The sequence below is a fragment of the Limulus polyphemus genome, unplaced genomic scaffold (genome assembly GCF_000517525.1).
Source record: "Limulus polyphemus unplaced genomic scaffold, Limulus_polyphemus-2.1.2 Scaffold123, whole genome shotgun sequence".
Lineage (NCBI taxonomy): Eukaryota > Metazoa > Arthropoda > Merostomata > Xiphosura > Limulidae > Limulus > Limulus polyphemus.
This window is the reverse complement of record NW_013665733.1, coordinates 91,727-112,786: the sequence shown is the minus strand read 5'-3', so window position 1 is coordinate 112,786 and position 21,060 is coordinate 91,727. Positions and strand designations below refer to the sequence as shown.

Here is a 21,060-nt window from a genome sequence, read left to right as displayed (position 1 = left end):
CCCCTATCATCAACACATGTGGCTAATACAATGAAAAGGCCGGGGGATAATGAATGGGAACCAGTCAGGCTCGTTCGCACCAAGTAAAAACAAGAAAACCAAAAATTAAAAAAAAAAACATTTTTTTCCGGGACAAATTTTATTTTTCCAGGACATTTTCGTTTTTTCCAGGACTTTCCAGTACTGGAAAAAAAAATCGCGTTTTTCCAGGATTTCCATGACATTCCAGGACGCGTACGAACCCTGTGTAAGTCATAATAAACATGGCAAAAACCAATATAAATTTATCAGTATTCAAGGACCTCATCTCTCAAAAGGTATTGCACTATTACCTTGTCAGGCTAGGTAACAATAATTTTGTCAATAATATTCTTGTTGGAGATCAATTTATATCTAATAAACATGATTTCTTAACAATAAATGATAAGATCTATATGTGAATTGTTTGAATATGATATACTTAAGAATAATATTCAATGTTTTAAGAATTTGAGTCTTCTGAATACTTTGCCATCACCTACAATAGTATTTGAACCTAAGCTTTAATACCCGATATCCTATCAAAGAAAAGTTTTTTTTAGATTTAAAACAAATACTATAGAAAATTCCAAGATCTGTGGTTCGTTCCCAAGTCTTCTAAAATTTTCACCAGATTGCTTTGTTCATCCCTACAGGAGTTCAAGGTAGTTACTTTCCCAAAAAAACATAAATTACTGCTCAAACCATTTTATTTACTCTACATTGAAATAAGTATTATATAACCTGCTCTATTGAATGGTACTTAAATTTGCCTGTAGCTTTATTTAAAGTTGTGCTTCATTTGTGATTGTTCAGACCATATGCTGTGACATGATGAAAAAGTAGGAACCAAGGGCTGTGGTAATAAAAGGACTAAAAGAAAATGAACATAACACGAGAAACAATACACATTAAATTCTATTCTCAAGAAATGACAGTTTCTTAGCAATTATTAAACCATGCTTTGGGATAGGCAGGAAAATTCTAAAAAAAATAATAAGTGAGTTGTTTACAGGTGTCTCCTCAGAGCTGCACAGAAAGATGGAACAGCACTGAGGTACACTTTCAGCATTCCAGTTTTATTTGGGGGGGGGTAAAAATACTCATTATGTCAAAAGCTTAACTGGTACAATATAATATTTTTCTATTATATGTATATCATATAAGTTCTTTTACTCATCTACATTGAATACAATAAACTTCACAGTAACATTCAATAAATAAGGATTTGAGTCATCAGAATATTTTCAAATATTTTTGAGTACTCAATGTTGAAATTGAGTTAGAATTATTATTTTTCACTTAAATCTTAAAATTTTGTTAAGTAGCTGTGCACTCAATACCTGAAAGATACTAACCATAATGGATAGAGTTAGTGTACTGTCTTCATAACAATGGCATTCAGGAAAAAAATAATATATCTTGTAGTGTCTTGTATATCAGTCAGAAATGAAGAAAAAGAAAGAGGGAATTTCATAGTGTATTGTACTCTAGTCAGTGGCATTAAAAAATTAAATTTATCTATTATTTTGCGTACCATCCAGAGTCATCAACAGAAAGTTCACAATTCCAAAATGTTGTATTGCAGCTGATGGCATCAATAGAAGATACATAAGCTTGTAGTAAGTTGTGTTCTACTCAGTTGTTTAAAAAAAAAGAAAAATCAAACAGTATTGTGTGAAAAAAACAAATCCCATGGTATATGTTCCACTCGCACCAAAGTTCAATCAATCTAGCAAAGGAACAATGTAAACCATCTACAAGTAGATAAATAAAGTGTTATATTGATATAACCATTTTAAAATTGAAGAATCAAATTTCATTTAATTCATGCACTAATTTAACTGTTCTTGAAATTATTGTCGTGTTTTATCAACTAATGCAAGTTATTATTTTCCTATACTGAAAATGTATTTCCGATAGGTACTTACATCCTCTCACATAAATAGCTATTCTTGTTCAGTGCTGCCCTCTATAAGCAAAACTTTTCTTCGCATGCCACGAGCCTTGAGCTCCCACTTATCCTAAGATCAATGTGGTTAAACTGCATCTCCCATGCAAATCATCATGTGACAACCCTCCACCAATAGGAGTGCAGCACACCCTCCTAACGCATGGGACTCCCTCTATTTGATTCTAACAAACTATCACTTCGAGCTTTGGCAAAAAATAGAAGCATCAGTTTTCAATGAGGAGGAAGGGTGGAAATACATTTTCAGTATTGGAAAATTAAAATTTCTAATAGGGTACATTACTTCTTTTCACATAAATAGCTAGAATCCACACTGAACAGGTGGAGAGACCTGTGCGAGGGAAAGAAAGAAGCATCCTTTGAAAGTGTCAAAAGGACAACCTAAAAGAGTAGATCCTCACAGTAGAGGATAATACGTGAGAGATCGCACCACTTCTGCACCAGGTATGCTCTTCACCCAGTGTGGAAAGAGGTGTCACAGATATAGGTAGAAATTGGGAGAGCACGTCCAAATGGGAGAGAGAAATGGTTGGATAGGGATCTGAAACACACAATATTGGAATCTCAATCCCATACAGTAGATCAATGTGGGTGAGAGTAAAAAGATGTGTCTCTAGGTGTAGAGTGACTGGGGTGCAATAGACCATACACGGCAAGAAAACTACAATCAAAAACCCAGGTCACCGAAAACTGACACCCATGTGGGGGTAGGAAAGAGGATCATACCACCAGAAAGTCAACTACAATCCAAAACCCAGCCAATAGGTGGTGTTAGGAAAGAGAATCATACCTTCTTCATCTCAAGTTCAGCAGACTGGTGGGAATAAAAAAATCATTGAGGGTAAGCATAAGAGAAAAAAAACATATTAATCTACAAGTTTCACCACTGTGACCCACAACACAGATGGAGGGAACAAGAGTATAAATAAGTGAGAAAATGAGAACACCTACCATACATGTGTGAGGACTTATGTTGATTGGTTCAGCTCTTAAATCCAAAACCCAGTGACTGCTCACACCAAAGCTACAACATCGCCTCAGATAAACCCATACAAAGAGGGAGGATCAGATTGGAGGACATCTCGTCATCTACACCAGCATAACACCACCACACTACTTTCAACTTAATGGTTTTATCATTATTTGTGTCGTATATCATAATCACATTCAGGAGGATGCCTCCATGATCCACCACCTCATTGGCTTGGAATTGGAAAGTAGTAAAGACTAACATACACCACTGGAAGAAAAAAAAAGGGGGGGGGAGAAAATGCAGTGAAGAGTCCAGAAGAATGTTAACATCTGAGAAGGAACTCTTATATGTAGGACAGGTAAATGATAGGAAGGTCCCAAAATGGAACATGAATAAAGAATGCAATGGCCAAAGAGACAAACGAGCACACAAAAAAGAAAAACAAAACAAATGTAGCAATACAGATACCAGACGTGATGCAAAATCACAGGAATAACACTCCAAAAAAAATTGACCAGTGGAGGAAAAGATCAGTCTGTAAGTCCCAATTAAAATTGGAAGGGAAACAAACTTTGTACAAGACAGTATTCCACCCCAGAATATCCCAAAAGCAAAAAAGCCACGTTAGTGGGGAAAGAGACGAAGATGGCAATCTCCCCAACATGAAGGTGAGAAGGAGGAAAGTATCCCACAAAAAACCCCAAGAAATAGATAGAACACCTTAGAAAGGAAGTATATGGTGGCCAATACCAGTAGGAGAGGTGATTGAGGAAGATGAAGGGTAGAAAACATGGCTAGAGAGAAAGGGATAGGATTGCCCCCACACAGGGAACTGAGATTTGAAGTGCGGAGAAGCAAGAAAAAAAATCTTCCTGATAGTAAGCTAAGACAAAATGAACCAAAAGAGAGACAAAAAGGCCGAGCATGAACTAAAATTTCTGGAAAAGGAGGGGAAAAAACAACAATTGTGAAACATATATAAAAAGGGCTGAGGTAGGCCTAGCAGACTCCGCAGTAGAGACCTGGGAAGGCCAATTCATAATCAGTTGGAGGAAAATTGTCAAAAAAGATGTCGTCCTGAATGAGTTCGGCAGTTAGAGGAGGAAGGCGAGCAATAGTGGGATAAGCTTGGGTAGACCTCGGACCCAGGGTCTTCAAAAACAAAATTAATTGTAAGAAGTATAAAATATAATTAATTATAAAAATTAAAAAGTTGTTATATTGTTGAATTAAGTTAGTGTATACTGACAATAAAAAATTTATTAGATGGAATTTATTGAAGAAATAATATATTTAACCTACGATTTACCAGTAAGCTGAATGACAGATAAGCCTAAATTTACAAAGACACATGTTAAGCCTAAACTAACATTACATTAGAAAAAATATCACTAAATGTTAATTCAAAAATCCTAACCTTACAAGAAGTAGGTACAAATCTAATTAAACATATGTTATTGAAACCAAATAGCTACAAATAATAATATTAATATCAAAATATTCAAAAAAGCCAGAACAATATAACAGCTTATCTGTCCAAAGTTGGCGGACCCAAATGTGTGAGTTACGAAACTTAAGGCCCAATGAAGGTCAACTCATATAACATCAATCTCCCAATGTATTAAAGCTTACAATTCTGCAGACAGGTACCGCCACTTGAAGCCTAGATAAATGTTCTGGAAGCAAATGATAACATTTTCAAAGCTTCACATAAGCTTCAGTGAAAAAAATATCTCCATATTAAATTTCAAAAAATACACAAGAAGAGGGCACAAACAAAAAATGTCTTGATGATAGCACTGCCAAACAAAACATGATAGTACTGTAGAATCAAACAGAGGTAGTCACATGTATCAGGAGGGTGTCACATTCCTATTGGTGGAGGGTTGTTGCATGATGATTTGCTTGCGAGACACAGTTGAACCACATTGACCTTAGGGTATACGTGGGAGCTCAAGGCTTGTGGCATGTGAAAAAACATATACAGGGCAGCACTGACTGACAATAGCTATGTATGTGAACGGAGGTAAGATACCATATCGGAAAAACAACTTTACATGAAACTGTAACATTTACTATGATAAGCAGTGAAATTTAAAATGTGTATTATATAAAAATAGGGTAATAAGAAGGTTATTAGTTTGCCAAATAAGCTCCGCCATCCAAAGTAGTAGAAACTTTACCTACTCATGTATAAAAACCTTTTACGAATCTAATCACAAAAATTCTTCAAGAAGACATACAAGGGACTTTTTTAAACTTCCTGTACTCTTTCAGTTTTAGCAACATTTGTGCTAGGATTTAAATCAGGCTAGAATGTTGGGCACAGTATATTTAATTTAATACTAATTTTTTTTATTATTTATTAAAAGGCTTTTCACCATTATTTACAGTGTTTATAAATAAATACCTAAAAGCACCAAACAAAACATAATATTTTTAATTTCAACTTAAATTGTGGTAGATTGTGGTAGCCCAAATTCTTTCTTCTCAGACAATTTGTGTTTACAGAGTACAATTTACAAATGTCAGTGTGTGACAAACATTAAAAATACTTGGTCCAACAATTAAGTCATATTTGTATTACATTCAAGATAAGATTTCAAAATTCATGCAATGAAGGTTGACTACATAAAAATAAAATGAACGAAACCTTACAATTTTCTTTTATGCTAGAAAATAAATGTGTAACAGAGAAGCAGAGAAGCAGTAAAGGTTTCTAAATTTCACATAATAAGATAGATCTTTCTACTTACCAACACCATAAATTTCAATTCCTGAATGGAACACCCCAAGGCCCAGTGGAGATACATATTCATTTATCCAATACTACAAAAACAATCAGCAAAGGAGATCTTAATTGCTGGGCAGAATAATAAAATAAAATGTATTGATCTCTCAAATAAATGTGTTCTATTTTTTGGTCCACCACAGTAAAATTTATGTACAAGTATTTTAATCAGTACATATAAATCTTAATGGTGATCCAAAACAGTGAAGTGTATTTATGCTAACTTTTATTGTTAACCTAAAATAACAAAATGTAATTATAGAGATTTCACCAATGAACAATATTACGATTTCTATGCCAGCTCTGCTACATACAGCTTTTTTCACTAGTGCTCAAATGTGTCACTGTTATGAAACAATGTGTTTTTATTCTAAGAGATGGTCTTGAATAACTTATAACACTTTTTTTGAGAAAAATTATATAAAGTAAGAAGCATTTACTAATCTTGATAATAAAAAAAAACATTTCACACTAACAAATTCCAGTACTAGTTTAAAGGCAGTTAACAATAGTCTAAATATAAGTAGTTGAGACTTTGAAAACTGAACTTTCTCCTAAATGTATATTTATTTCAGGTATGTGACATGAAAATAGGGGTTAAATTTGATAGATAATGCATCTCTATAGCTGACAAGTTACAAAATTCTTTCTCCCACTACAGTGTATTCTATTGATTCCACTCTACGGTTACTAGTCTACTTTTATTTTTTATACAAGGTATACACAGCATTGTTATTAACATGGTAGAAAAAAAGTATATACAGAAACACATATACACAATACTTGTACAAAATTGAAACTACATTGATAAAAGTATCCTGGTCACTCAAATATACATTCATGTAACTTAATTTACTGTACAACATACAGTTAAAGTTGGTTTAATCAATTGTTACATATGAAAGTGTAGTATATTTTACTTGAATGAAAAAAAATATTACACATTTTTTAAGTATAGTTAAATAATTCAATATCTACCTAATTAACAAGAAAACATATGAAATAATGTCTATTACTTACCATATCATAAACATTCAAAATAACTGGTTCTCTAGCCATTCTGACGTGTAGTGGAAGACTGACTTTTGTGAAGTCCAAAAAAAGTTGACTAGTTATGTTATAATGAAGCTGTAGTCGTAAGTAAAACAAGGAGATTTGCCTGCAAAAATACCAGATAAGGAACTAGTAACTTATAATTTAAGTAAACCGTATAAAAACTAGTGCTACATGGTGGGTACGTTCCTTGAAAACCAACACTTGTAATTTTACAGATACCAATACACAACGTACTTCAGGATAGACAGTGAACCAAATACCTCCATTCTTTCTGTACTGATACTAGAGCTGGATGATAAGTGGAATTTGATAGTTGATTAATTCATTAATTATTCTCATGTGAAACTTGGATAGTCAAAATAATCATAAATAGCAATAATTGAAAACACTAACTTTGCTTAATTGATTATATTTGAGAGACATGATCTAATCAATTAAGTTGAACAACCTTAAATCAATTGAAAATAATAATGAGATAACATAAAAACAGTATTTCAATTACTAGTTGTAACAACTGAAAACAGTAATAATCAGAAACATTAACTTCATTCAGTGATTATTATTGTGACATTAATTAATTTAATAACAATTTGGGTTAATCAAATTTTTTAACTGACACTAATCAACGTAATTGATTAACGAAATTAATCAACCAGCTCTTAAGTAAATTTTACACATACAGGTGCTCAAAAGGACAGACTACCAAACACGTGTGAAATGTCTTTATTATATAAATCAAAAGTCGACATGACAAAAAAAGAATTTTCCTACTCAGAGATTGATACTGAATGAAATCCCTTTTAACTTCAAAACCTTCAATTTCAAATATTATCTGTACTTCTGACAGATAATTATTTTTTTAGCTTATTGATACTCCTTTTAAAAAATTATATATATAATTTATGTTTGAATTTATTCATTGCAATGCCATATTCATAATATGTAATTGTAATGTAACTTGTAGTCTTCATTAAAAGAAAGCCTCTTCTGTAAAATGAAAAAATATCCTAGAGAGTTAAAAAACAAAGTTCAATTCCAAAATAAGCTGGGAAAATAGGAAAATTAAAACACTTGTCAAAACATGGTAGAGGATATTGGATATATTATTAAAAGTATAATAAAATCAATGGACATTTAAACTACCCTACATTTCCTCAAGGTAGCATGTCATACTTGCATGACAATCATGATAAGTTTACAGTAAACTATCTGTATTTGGCCACCTAAAAAAATTCAACTAGATGTATTTCATGCTAAAGTTGAATTAGAAACTACAAAGAAAGCTTCTGTTTGAGATAGCCTTAAATATGAAGCCTGGAAGCACAGGTCAGCTATACAAACCTGATAATTAAACATCAACCTCTGTTTTACTTTTTACTTTCTATTTTAAAATTGAGGTCACAAAAGCTTAAGAATTGAAACTAATAAAGTTTCTAAGGTGGAACTGAGAAAAATAAATCACCCTATAAGCAGTACACATACAAGTGTGCATTTCTTAAAACCCATAAAAAAAAGTTTCATAATGGTTAAATCAATAAAGTGAAGTGTAAAAATGATGTAAAATTAAAAGTTGATAAATAACATCAAAGGAGGGTAATTACAGAAACTAGTTAACATTAAAAATGACATTACTGAAGTGCAATAAATAGTACCTTCACACACGCTTTCTAGGAAAAGTCATGGTAAACAACATGTGATAATTCACATTAAATGAAATATGTAGGAAATACTAAGTGTTGTGTTTTAAGAATCATAATGAAATTAATACCAACTAAACACTGCTAAAAAAAACCAAAAACTTTACCAACTGACCTACTAAAGCTTCATGATTCCTAATCCTTACCATTAAGATGCGCAGATGTTCGAACATTCTCTAAATGTGAAGGATAATATCACAGAATTCATAACTTCAGGATAACATTAAACCAAAGAATGACTGACAATGTTAGCACATAAAAGTTCCTTGTAACAGCTCACTACCTTCACACACAAACATTTAGATAATGAAACTAGTATTTTACATGTAAATTCACTGCTCACTTCACTTGCACATTATGCAATGGATCAATCTTAATCATCAGTTACTGGTTGAACTAAACTAACTTGCTAATTTACAAGTTTGAAACCAAGCTCAGGATTCTTTAGTTAGAATAATCTATTGTGGAATGTAAGCTACCATGTTTTATTGTGGTTTCATATTACAGTTTCTTTTATGAGCCAATAGGACAGATGTACAACATATTTACAGTCACCCTATAAACTACTTGATAGTTTTTAATAAGAATTCTACCTTCAAGAAGTACATTGTCCATTTTATAATTAATGTAGGCCTAAATCTTAATCCTTACATAAGAAGTTCAAAAATATGTTACAGGTCTAGCAGCTAAACCTTGTGTCTGAATAAGTGTGTGTGATGAAACTTGTAGCAGCTTGTACTTCAGAAACTTCTAGATCACTCACAGTTTTTATGGATATTCTAGAAGCTTTATATACAAGAAGTGGATTAACTGAATTGTGATCATTTACACAAAAAGGGGCATGTTCACATAAGGTCTACAAAATGGGTGGTTCTACCCCATAATGATTGATTAGAATGTTCCAGAAGAAAAGGTGATATGAAACTTATTCAAAAAAGCATATATTTTAACATAGACATTTACAGTCAGTGAATTTATTCAGTGATCAATAAGTTATCTTATGTAAACTTCTTTTCGGAATCTTGGACTAACTTTTTTTTAAACTGAAAAATCCTATAAATTACAGTACTATCCAAACCACTGAGCAGAGTCTGACATTTTTTTTTCAACATGAAACAAGATAATTTAAAAGTGATCAGAGAAAGCTCATTTTGTAATCAATAATGCCGACTGAATGTGGAAGCATTTCAACAAATGTTATAAATGTCAACAACAAATTCAAAGTTAACATTTTCTTAAATCAAAAATGTATTTCCAGTAATACTTACCTCTTCTCACACTACAGCTATTACTCGACTGTTAGGATTTCTTCCTTTGTCCATCTAAACATTGGTCTGATTTTCACTCACTTGCTCTAGTCTTTTATTTCCAACTTAATTGCCCTTGGCAATATCTATCTTCTGACATTATCACTTTTTCGAGACTGACCCAATCCCCAATCTCTAACATTAGCTTGAAGTGGGGAAGAGGGTAAGAGTGTGTGAAAGGAAGCAAGTATTATTGGAAATAAAGTTTCGATTTATCTCTATCACCACGGGTATCCTTTACTGCACATGACACAAGGTTTTAGTGTCTTACTTACAAAATTTTATTAAACTACTTTTTGTCTATGTTATACCAATTAGTATAGCATAAAATTTTAGCTAATAATCCATATTTTAATAGTATACAAGTTTCAAGTTCTTAATTTTATAAGGCAATATTTAAAAAAAAATCCTTAATTTCCCCTAGTGTGACAATTTCTCTAGGTATCTTCTGTTCATTTTATCCATCACTCCTCCAAAAAGTATAAAATTCAATGTAAATTACTCACTATAAAATAGTCATTGCTTAAACAAACCATAACTTTTATAACCTTCAATTTTGTTGGGTTACAAATTTATCAAATAGAAAATCAAACCCCCTCTTTCCACACCCACCTGTCACATCCTCTCTTTCAGGATTTGTTAATAATTTGTTAATAATTATATATTACCTATAACCAAAAGAAAGCCAAGACTTTCATCTATCAAATGACATATTCTATTACATTGTGTTCTGAACACAGAATAGTCAATTTCACTTGTAATAGAACTTTGGTTCCCACGGAAATCACAATGGCTAGCTTGGATGAATTTGTAAATGGCTCTTGTTGCATAGTTAGAAAGCCAGAAAACTGTAATAGTTATGGGACATTGTCTGCTTTTTGCATGTGATTATTCTGTGTTCTTTGGTGTATATATTTAATTAAATAAAAAATTATTTAGTGCAGAAGTACCATTAGTATAAAAAAGTAGGATTAAGAGTCATGAATAGTCGCCAGCAAAAAAAAAAAGAATACTCAGGTAAATACTTTATTTCTTGTTTTTCATGTTTATTCTTTCTTTATTATTATTATAAAATTTACTAAAATATAAAAATAGAGATCTCTTTAGGTTAGTTAAGGTTAGATTAGGTAAAATAAATAATAATAATATAATAAAAACATTTAAAATGTATTTAGAAGGTTTTAAAAATTACACAAATGAACTTTTTGAAATGAAAAAAAGTATTTTTAATTTAACCTGAAAATCACTTTGCACACAGACTATTCAAAACAAATACTCATTGTATTCAAGGACAAGTCTTTTTTACTTTATTAAAAATACTTCACTAAAAAATACTGTTTTCTGGATGTGAAAGGCTTATAATGTTTACTGAAAGACTACCAAGTTTTGTGAAACACAATATCAAAAGTTAGTAGTGTCAAATGTATAAAGACTATATGAGTACAAAAAAAATCACATGGTCGGTCAAATTGACTGAGCTCGTGTGGAGAAAGTTAAGAAAATGTTAACTTCCAAAACATACATACCTCTTTTCACACTACATCTAGAATCCCACATTGAAAAAGTAGAGGGGCCAGTGAGGGCATTATCCATACAGAATGCGTTTGCATAAATCATGGGTGTGTCAATAGGAGATTAGCACCCTGGTGTGGGAACTGCAGTACATTCAGAATAGGTATGCTCTTCACCAGGAGCCTATATCGTGCAATGCTGGTGGAATGTGACATGATCCATCATCACTATAAACCAGGCCCCAACCAGATATCTGAGGTCCCACTGCTCAGGGTTGGAATTATTGGGCCATGGTTCCTAAATCCCACATTGATGGCTAGGGCATTTGGACTACAATATATATATATATATATTTGTGAGTAGATCCCAACCTGTAGCTATAGAGTGATGTGTTCTGAACCACTGGAATTACAATGAGAAAATAAGCAACACCAACGTGGACAAAACCTATCCTCAACATGAATAACTCCAAAAGGCAACACCCCAAACTTGGAATGATGGGATCCTATATTCTCACTCCCAAACTCTGTGGGCAAGATAAATTCCACTTGCTCCCAGAATTATGGGGAGGATTTGGAACAAACTGTGCTCAACCAAGGACCCAGGATGGGACCACTCTGCGTTCAAAATTACGAGAAGACAATGGACCCTCTTTCACGAACAATGTACTAAACCAATTCTAATAAAAAAGAAGGGCCATGCTTAACTCAACTGGATAGCTGTGCTATGAGTAACCTCTGGCATAGGCTGGTGCCTCTCTTACTGACATCTGGGTAAAACATACAGGGGCCCTGGTAGGAGTGGAGGAAAGTCACTCAAACATTTTGGAGAAATAGCCCCTGTCCAACACCCCAATGACTGGAAACAGGCATGGTAAGGATGCCCTATGAGAGGAGTAATGTGCATTAGGGAGCCTGAGGAACAATGCTCTTGGAAACAGTGCAATAGGTGAACCAAGTTCCCTAAATTTTTAAAAGCAAACTGACCCAGATTTATTCCATCCAATGATGGGCAGGGATAGGCAGGATCCCCTTATACTTTACTCATGATTGTCCATGAGTGATGATCCAACTTAGTACAGTAATAACACCCAGCCTGCCTCTAGGTGGTCTTATGGAACACCCTATTTCTATAGAGCTTGTTGCAACCTAGATAAATTATATTGTGTTAGTTGTTGCTAGTGCAGAGTTGGCTTAATAACAACACACCTGCCTGGGCAACACTTGCCACAGAGTGGGATCCTGTGAAAAAAAAAAGAGGTACGAGACCCTGGAAAGAAAAGAAGAGATGAAATTAGTAATAAAACTACACACCCTTCTTTATAATCTATTGAATGTGGTTAATATAGCTACAAGGGGTAGTCGAAAACCCTCAGAGGAAGAGACTGCCAGATCATGCAAATAATGTGAGATAAAAGTATTGGGTGAGGTCCACATACCAGCCCACACAATGTCCTCCAGTGGGCAATTCAACCGTGCCACAAGGGACATAGAAATGTGATGAAACTGATGAGATGCGTCTCACCTCCAATGAGAGTGCAGAATAAGCAATAAGGATCAATTTACGAACCAACCCCATCAAGTTAACAGGGGGTAAATTCCAGGAAAGTGAAGGGTCCCAATGAATCAAAAGACACTGTCTAACAATCTAATAGATTTAGTGCAGGCAACATAACATCTCAAGGCCCTCACTAGAAATAACAAATGATCGGGATTTGATTGATCATAGAAGAGAGAAATAGCAATCCTATGAATCAGTGAAAAGGGATTTATCCCCTTCCCTGGCAGCCAGTATCTTAGAAAGAAGGACCTGTCTGGGTATAAAAGGATGTAGGTAGAATGATAACGCATCCTGCACATGTGAATCACAAACAACTTCAACCATCAACATACACATTCCAGCAGCAACAAAAAATAAACCTTAATGGAAAGGTGAGACATGTTACATGAGGCTATTGACTCAAAAAGATGTCAAGAAAGAGCATGTAACACCACCTTTATATCCAAGTTAGGTAAATGAAAAAGCAATTTGGGACAAAGGACATGAAGTGACTCGAGGAGGCCAGAGAGCATTGGGGACTCAAAGCATTTCCATCTCTTATGGTATTGAAAAGTAGCCAATACGGCTGTCTTATATAGGGTGATAGTGGAAGATGTGAAACCCTTGTCAAAGAGCCAAGTCAAAAACTGAGCTAGGGTTGGCATGTCTGGATGAAGTGGGTTTAACCTCCTCGCAATACACCAATGCTTATATGCGTGCCATATCCTTTGATAAATGTCCATCATGGAGCAATGCAGAGACTGAGACAGGTAAATGGCAATCTTAGAACTAAACCCAGATGCCATGTAACCTCCACTCATGAAACTTGAGCTTCAGAATGGATGGTGCAAGATGTTGGATCATGGCTACCTCAACAGAGATGGCCAAAGAGAAAGAGATGGGCACGCGTGAAGGTACCACAGAAGTAGAAACCAGGATTGAGCTGGCCAATCTGGTGATACTAACAGAATGGTACAATGGGTAGAGCAAATCATTATTAGAACTCTGGGTAATAGATGAATCTGTGGGTATGAATATAGGTGCAATCCAGTTCAGTCCTGACTGAATGCATCAATTGCCAATGCTCGAGGGTGAGATACCAGAGAACAAGATGCCAGAAGTTGAGTGTTCCATGAGTAGCAAATGCATCGTCCCGAACCGAGAGCAAATCCAATGGAAACTTATCGATGAAGCATCCATTCTCTTGGAAGAATCCAGTTAGATCACGACAATTGATCAGCCACCAAGTTCACCCCACCCCCAAACATGGCAAGCTAGTAGGATGATACTATGGTAGAGAGCCCAATAAAGAAGATGCAAGGTTTGAAAACAAAGAAACCTGGACCAAGTGCCCCCTTGAAGAGAAATGTAAGACACCACCATGGAATTGTTGGAGTGAAACATAACAACTTTGCCCTTCCACAATTCTAGACCTTGAAACATTGCCATCTGCACAGCAAGAAGTTCTAAAACATTGATGTGCAAGGAAGCCTTGTCATCCGTCCATAGACCCCAGAATTCCTGACCGTTTAGAAATGCACCCCATCTCTTAAGCAAGGAATTCATGAAAAGATGGAGCTCTCCATGAGGTGGCAGCAGAGAACATCTATCATAGTATTGTTCCAATCTTACCACCACTCGAAATCAAAGATGTTGATCCTGAATAAGGAAACCTGGGAATCCAGAGGATCGCTGTCCATCAGTGACATCAAACTTGGTCATCCTTATTTCTGGCAAAAAATGCCAATGCAGAGTGAGGAATGACTCCATATTGAACTTTGAAGGATCTAGGAACTGATTTAGATGAGAAAGATCAATGACCGGACACCAATTTCCCATCTTATTGGGTACAACAAACAGACGAGAGCTTGTTCCTGAACTTTGAACACAATACATTCCAGAGGCCTGCTGAAGCTTGTTCCTATGCCCACTAGCACTGTTAGTGCAGTTTCTGAGTGCTAAGTTCTGCAGATATCAGTTGTCCACTGTACCTTTAGCCTTTCTGCAACCCTGACCACCTGGTGTATTCTCCTGTGGCCTAGCATCTGCACCACCATCTACTGACCACAGACTGTGACACTCCTATGGCCTGTGCAACTTAAGTACGGGTGCAGCCCTCCTGAAGCAGTGTGACGACTCTGCACACTTTCAGTTTCAGTTAATTGCTTTATAACTGTTTGCACACTCTTTGCAAGAGTTAATACCAGAAACAAAATAAAAAACCTAGCACTATTTCAACAGTAAACATCTTTCCTAATCAATCAAAATTAGCCTTTTGCTTTGCAGAATTTGTATCATTTCTCATGAAGGACTACTAGATAAGGACAACACACTTTGCTTACAGCAGTGGGTACGAGACTTGTTGCAGGTCTCTCTTTGGATGGTCTTAGTGGCCAACGTTCATCCTTTTCCTTCATTTTCCAATGTCAGTAAATATAAAGCATACCTTTGTCTTGGAAATTCTAAATCCCTGATCTGAACACCTGAATATTTTGCATCAGAAAGGGCTATTACATACCCTTCCTAAAAACACTCAATTTGCAATGGCATCACACTATGAAATGCAAAACAATGTCAAAATGTAGTTGTGATACATAATATTTCATCACAACCTTATATCAGCTGTGATTGTCAGTGACTTGCTGATTTGCATATTCAAAATGTATTTAATATAATGTACTCTAATCACTATTTCATTCGGTCTTATGAGGATTATATTGCATTGTTTACTTTATACACAGAATGAGAAATAACTTAAATCTCCTAAGCTGGCTGAAGCTTGAGATATTATTGAGATTATATCTAAAAATATCCAGAATACTTAAGTACCCAAATTATGTATCAATGAGTTGTAATTAGTATGAGTTTTTGTTTTATGCCAATGCATGCTCTTAATTAGAACATTATATTAAATCAGTTACATTATTCTAAATTAATTATTAGTCCTGATTATGTAGGTAGCTTGTTTCGTTCAGAAGATTTAGATAATTTCAAAATTTTTTAAATATGCTCAGCCATAATTTACAATAGATGGATTAATAAAATATTGCACTATTTCATTACTTTTTTTCACTAAACAGCAAGTGGTATCTATAAAATATAACTACTGGAAAAGTATTTTTCATTTTATTGTTATAGGGTATAAAAAACACATATAAATGATAAAATTGCAGTTTCAAACTCTACTTATGCTGCAGATGAAAGACTATTCTGTTACAATGTGATTATGTAGTTTACTTGGTTTAATAACTTAAAAATTAAACAAAGTGTTATTCTCTAACTATTATCTGTATGAGTGTTTAAAAATTGTTAAGTACTCCACAATATAGTTTAATGGGGAAATTCTGAATTTACTGGACAGGACTCTTGGAATGAAATGAGACACTATAAGCATTATAAAAAAATCCACTACTGTCAGCTCTACCAAAACACTTACAAAGATTATTCTTTACACAAAATTAACCAACATCTTGAACAGACTTAGATATCTTCAAATAAGATATACAAATTAAACTTTCAAAGTAATCAGCTTGAGAAAAGTAAAATCAGATTCACAGAGCAAGTACATTCCTGAATGGCAGTCACAAACCATAGTAATAAAAGAACTGATAAAAAGATATACCTAAACAAATTTAATATTAAAATTACACAAAGAACTTTTCATATCATAAAATTTACCCGTCTTCCAAAAGATTGATTAAAACAGTAAAAAATATATAATTTCAAGTATCATGGTACATGTGGGGTTCAAAGTAACTGATGAGACTTGTCACTGTGCAGCATCCAACTCAGACTGACAAAATCTGCAACACATCATTAAACTGATAACAGACACAGTACACAAGGCTAGCTGCTCAACCATGAATGGAAACAGATTGTTTACCATTTAATCCACAGATATCTTTCAAACATGGTTATATACCAATATAACATGTGCAGATTCTGGAAATTAGGAACATTAAACCTAAACTCAAGAGTTTGGTTAATGTTTGTATTCTGAAGACTGAACTACCATGGTTTATGTCACAAATAAGCAATCCTCCATCCTGACCATTATAAAATTTACCACAGTATGAAAGTCTTCAACTTGGATTTATGAGAACGTAGTAAATATATCACTTTTCATTGTTTTCATATAGAAGCACTTGAAACTCAAGTAAAATATCATAAAAAAAAATTATTTGATTCAGTAAGTTCTGAAATTTCCACTTTTTCCTTATTTATGACAATGTTTTGAAAAAGTTTCTTTCTTAGAAATATTTCTAAACTGAATAGTTAAACAAGGATGCTAGAAAGTTACTATTTGACAGTTAACACCTTAATTTTAAGAGTTTTCACAACTCTCTCTTACTACTGACTTTATAAAAAAAAAATTAAATTGGTCATCATTTTTTTTACCAACTGAACAAGAACTAGATTTGTTTTCTTTTACATTTCCAGGTTTAGTCAGAATGAAATGGAAAATGGATATTTGATTAATATTTAGCACCTAGCCTATTTGGACATTTTGCTTAACTAATATGTGTATTTGGCAGCATAACACTTCAAATTTTCCTACTTATAAGGAACAAAGCTGGATGATTAACAAATCAATTACCTATGAGCATCAATTAGTCATTAAAATAATCCAAATTAGTGTTAGCAATTATAAATATTTTCAATTATCCAATCCAAGAAATTAAAATTATCATCATCATGTATTCTGTCCTTAGATAGGTCTGAGGCACAATTCTTCCCTCCATTTAGCTGTCTCTTCATCTGTCCATAAGTTCTTCCCTGATTGTACATCATCTAGCATCATTATCCATTTCCTTCTTCTTGATCTTCTCCCAAGGAATCTCCCTTCAATCACCTTCTTTATCAAGCCATTCCCTCTCAATACATGCCAAATCAAAAGTTTCTTCATTGCTGGAACAAATCCACATCCTTCTCCCACATTTCTGCAACAAATCCATGTTCTTCTCCCACCTGACATACAACCTCTTCTTTTGTCTTTCCTTCAATCCAACTTATTTTCATGACTCTTAGCCAAAAAATGCATTTCAAAACCTTCCAGTCTCTCTATATCTTCCTTAAGTAATGCCTTCAGTGTTTAGTTAGTAGCTCTTTTTTCTTTCAGAAGGTTTCTTTAGTCATTTCAATTTTGATTTCTTTAGAGCACTTACCATCTGAAGTGACATGGTTACCTAAGTAGTGAAACTCTTTCACTTCTTCCAGCTTTTTAACTCTGACAGTAATGTTTAGTTTTTTATCTTCTTTCTTTGAATCCATCATCTCTTTAATTTTTATGCTTATTTTCACTTGCTACTTCATTTAGCTTCATAACTAAAAGTTGTAACATTTCTTCTGTGTAAGCAAGCACTGCCTTGTCATATACAAATCTACAAGATTATACTATTTGTCCTTCAATCATTATTCCTTCAGCCAGATTTCCCCATGCTTCTTTTATCATTGCCTCTACATAGACATTGAAAAGTGTTGGTGATAATATGCACCCCTGCCATACACCTCTTCTGATTATTGCAAAATCTGATTAACCTTCAGCTATTCTAACAGCTGCTATCTGACCCATGTATAAAGTTGTAATCAGCCTTCTATCTTTCCAGTCCACTCTGAATACATTCAACAAGGTATTCCAATTTACTCTATCAAATGCTTTCTCAAAATCAGTGAAACAGATTAATATCTATTGGTTAAATTTCAAACTCCTTCCACAGATAATTCTCATTAATCCAATTGCTTCTCTTGTTCCAAATACTTTCCAAAACCCAAAGCGATCCCTTATAATGTAGATCTCTGCTGTGTTTTCAGTTCTTGACTGAATAGGTTTTAGCATGAATTTCAACATGTGTGGTATCAGACTAATGGTTAGGAAATCTGAGTGGTAAACTGCGTATAGTCTCTTTGGGATTGGTATCACTACTGATTCAATAACATCTTCTGGCCATTCACCTCTTTCGGTTATCTTGTTTTAGAGTTTCTTGTTTCTTCTCCTAACAGTTTTATAATTTCTGAAGAGATTCCATTAATTCCTTCTGCCTTGTCCATCTTCATGCCTTTGATTGCTGCAACAATTTCACTTTGAAGGATAACAGTACTCGTCTTCTTTTTTCACACTTTCCTCTTCTTATGTTTCAAGTATATCTGGCTTTCCTTCCTTATCATAAAGTTTTTCAATACTCTTTCCTCTAATCTTTGACTTAAACTTCTTCCTCTGCTTGTGTGGTACCACTTGCTTCAGTTTATCATTTTCTTATGATTTGTTTCACTTCTTTGTAAAGTAAGTCTGATCTGCCTTGTCTGTTCCATTCCTCTAATTTTTGGCATTCCTTGTCCCACAAAGTTCCTCTTGCTCTATCAGTTTCTCTTCTCAGTTCATTATTCTTTTTCCTGCATTATTTTTCCACCTCTTTCTTGTTGACATTCTTTCCTTTTATTCTCTCCTACATTTTTTATACCACTTCCTCCGTTATTCAAGGTTTCTTTTGTCTTCTTCCTGCTTCTCTGCCAATGTCATTTTCTGTGCTTAGAGTATTCTGCTCTTTATATTATTCCAATGTTTTTCACACTCAAGTCCTTCACATTGCCTACTTATTTTTGTTGCATCATTGCTTCTTCAACCTGCTCCTTGAATGTTATTCCTTTCTGTCCTTTCAGTAAATCAATATTCCATCTCTTTCTACTCTTGCTTAGGCTGGTTTTCTTCAGTTTCAGCTTTGAAGTTAATATCACTAAATTATGACCAGAGTTTGCATCTGCTCCTAGGTAGCTGTAAGCATTTAGCAAGCTGTTTCAGTATCTCTCTTTGATTATAATATAATCTATCTGGAATTTTTTGGAGTCACCCAGTTTCTTCCAAATATAGTCTCCTTTTTTTCCATGCTGAAATCATGCATTTGCTATGAAGAGTTTTCCCAATCTTTAGAATTCAACCAGTTTCCACCACTTTCATTTCTAGTTCCCAAACAGTAGCCACCAATCTCTTTACCATCTCTTCCTGCTCCTACAACTGCATTTCAATCACACATTATGACTGCATAATCACATTTTCTGCATCAATCTTTAATTCTATCTGTTCATAAGCTGCATTTACTGCCTCTTCAACATTAGACATTAATGATCACCATTCCTAATGGTTGTGCTTTCAATTTAACAAATAACAGTCTATCACTTCTTCTAACTCTCTTGTGAACACACTTCTGCCATCTTCACATCAAGTAGCACTACTATTTCTCTCTGACTTTTCTGTTCTCTAGCACAGATAACTCTTCCACCATCACTGTTGAAATCCTCTTCTCTCACTATCTGTACTTAACATAGTCCCAAAATGTTCAGCTGGGCATGCAACATCTTCTTGATGTTTTCTAATTTCTTCATTCTCAACATTGTTCTAATATTTCATGTTCCAACTTTAATTACAGCTCCTTTCTCTTTACTCCTTTAAAAATTTTGCCTGTTAACAACCTGAGAAGCCTTACTTCTTTCCCTCCGTGATGCAGTTCCCCACCATCAAACTGAAAGGCTCAGTTTACATTATTTGTTTCATTATTCTTGATATTCACCTTTTTAGGGAGAAGTAGTTGAGGTGATTCTCCCTTGCCTTCTACAACAGGTCCAGTTTAACATCAAATTGAAATATTACCTTATATTTTCTCATTATTTTCAATTCATTTAAGGTTTTTAAGTTTAATAAATTAATTGCTCATAAAAATAATCAACTAATCAAAATCAGTGTTTCTGATTATAACTACTTCTGATTATTCCAGTTATCCAACTCTCACATGAGAAGAATCAATTAACTGAATATAACTGATTAAGGAGACTGACAATAATTTATCAGTAAACTCCAATAATTACCCAGCTCTTATAGAAACAATAGAGTTTAAAACCTAGAATTGTAGGAGTGTAGAATTCATATTGGAAAACACCCAGGGTAACAAGTTTCACCATTATACATAAACATTTTATCTTTGGACAAGTAGTTTTTCTTTTTTCACATTTGTTCTATTGCTAGAAAAACATGTTAGACTTTTAAGTAGCCATACAAGTTCCTGAAAATTCTAAATTGTGGAAGTCTGGCACATGAACATAAGCATTTAAAAATGCACACCTCTAAACTTCAAACTATATACACACATATACACTGAGTGGTCACAAGTAAACAGACACCTAATTTTTCATCACTTAACTGATTT

General features: G+C 34.0%; 1 protein-coding gene across 1 annotated transcript in view; it reads right to left on the bottom strand.

Annotated features, from left to right (window-relative positions):
• The window catches only part of LOC106472707 (desumoylating isopeptidase 2-like), a 32,961-nt gene that overhangs the window by 8,239 nt on the left and 3,662 nt on the right, over nt 1–21,060 (bottom strand). Inside the window, exons 2-3 of the mRNA XM_013933360.2 lie at nt 6,775–6,913; nt 5,720–5,792 (exon numbers count right to left, since the gene is read on the bottom strand). Coding sequence (XP_013788814.1) covers nt 5,720–5,792; nt 6,775–6,813 — 112 coding nt within the window. The 5' untranslated portion in view covers nt 6,814–6,913. The remainder of the gene's footprint in view (nt 1–5,719; nt 5,793–6,774; nt 6,914–21,060) is intronic.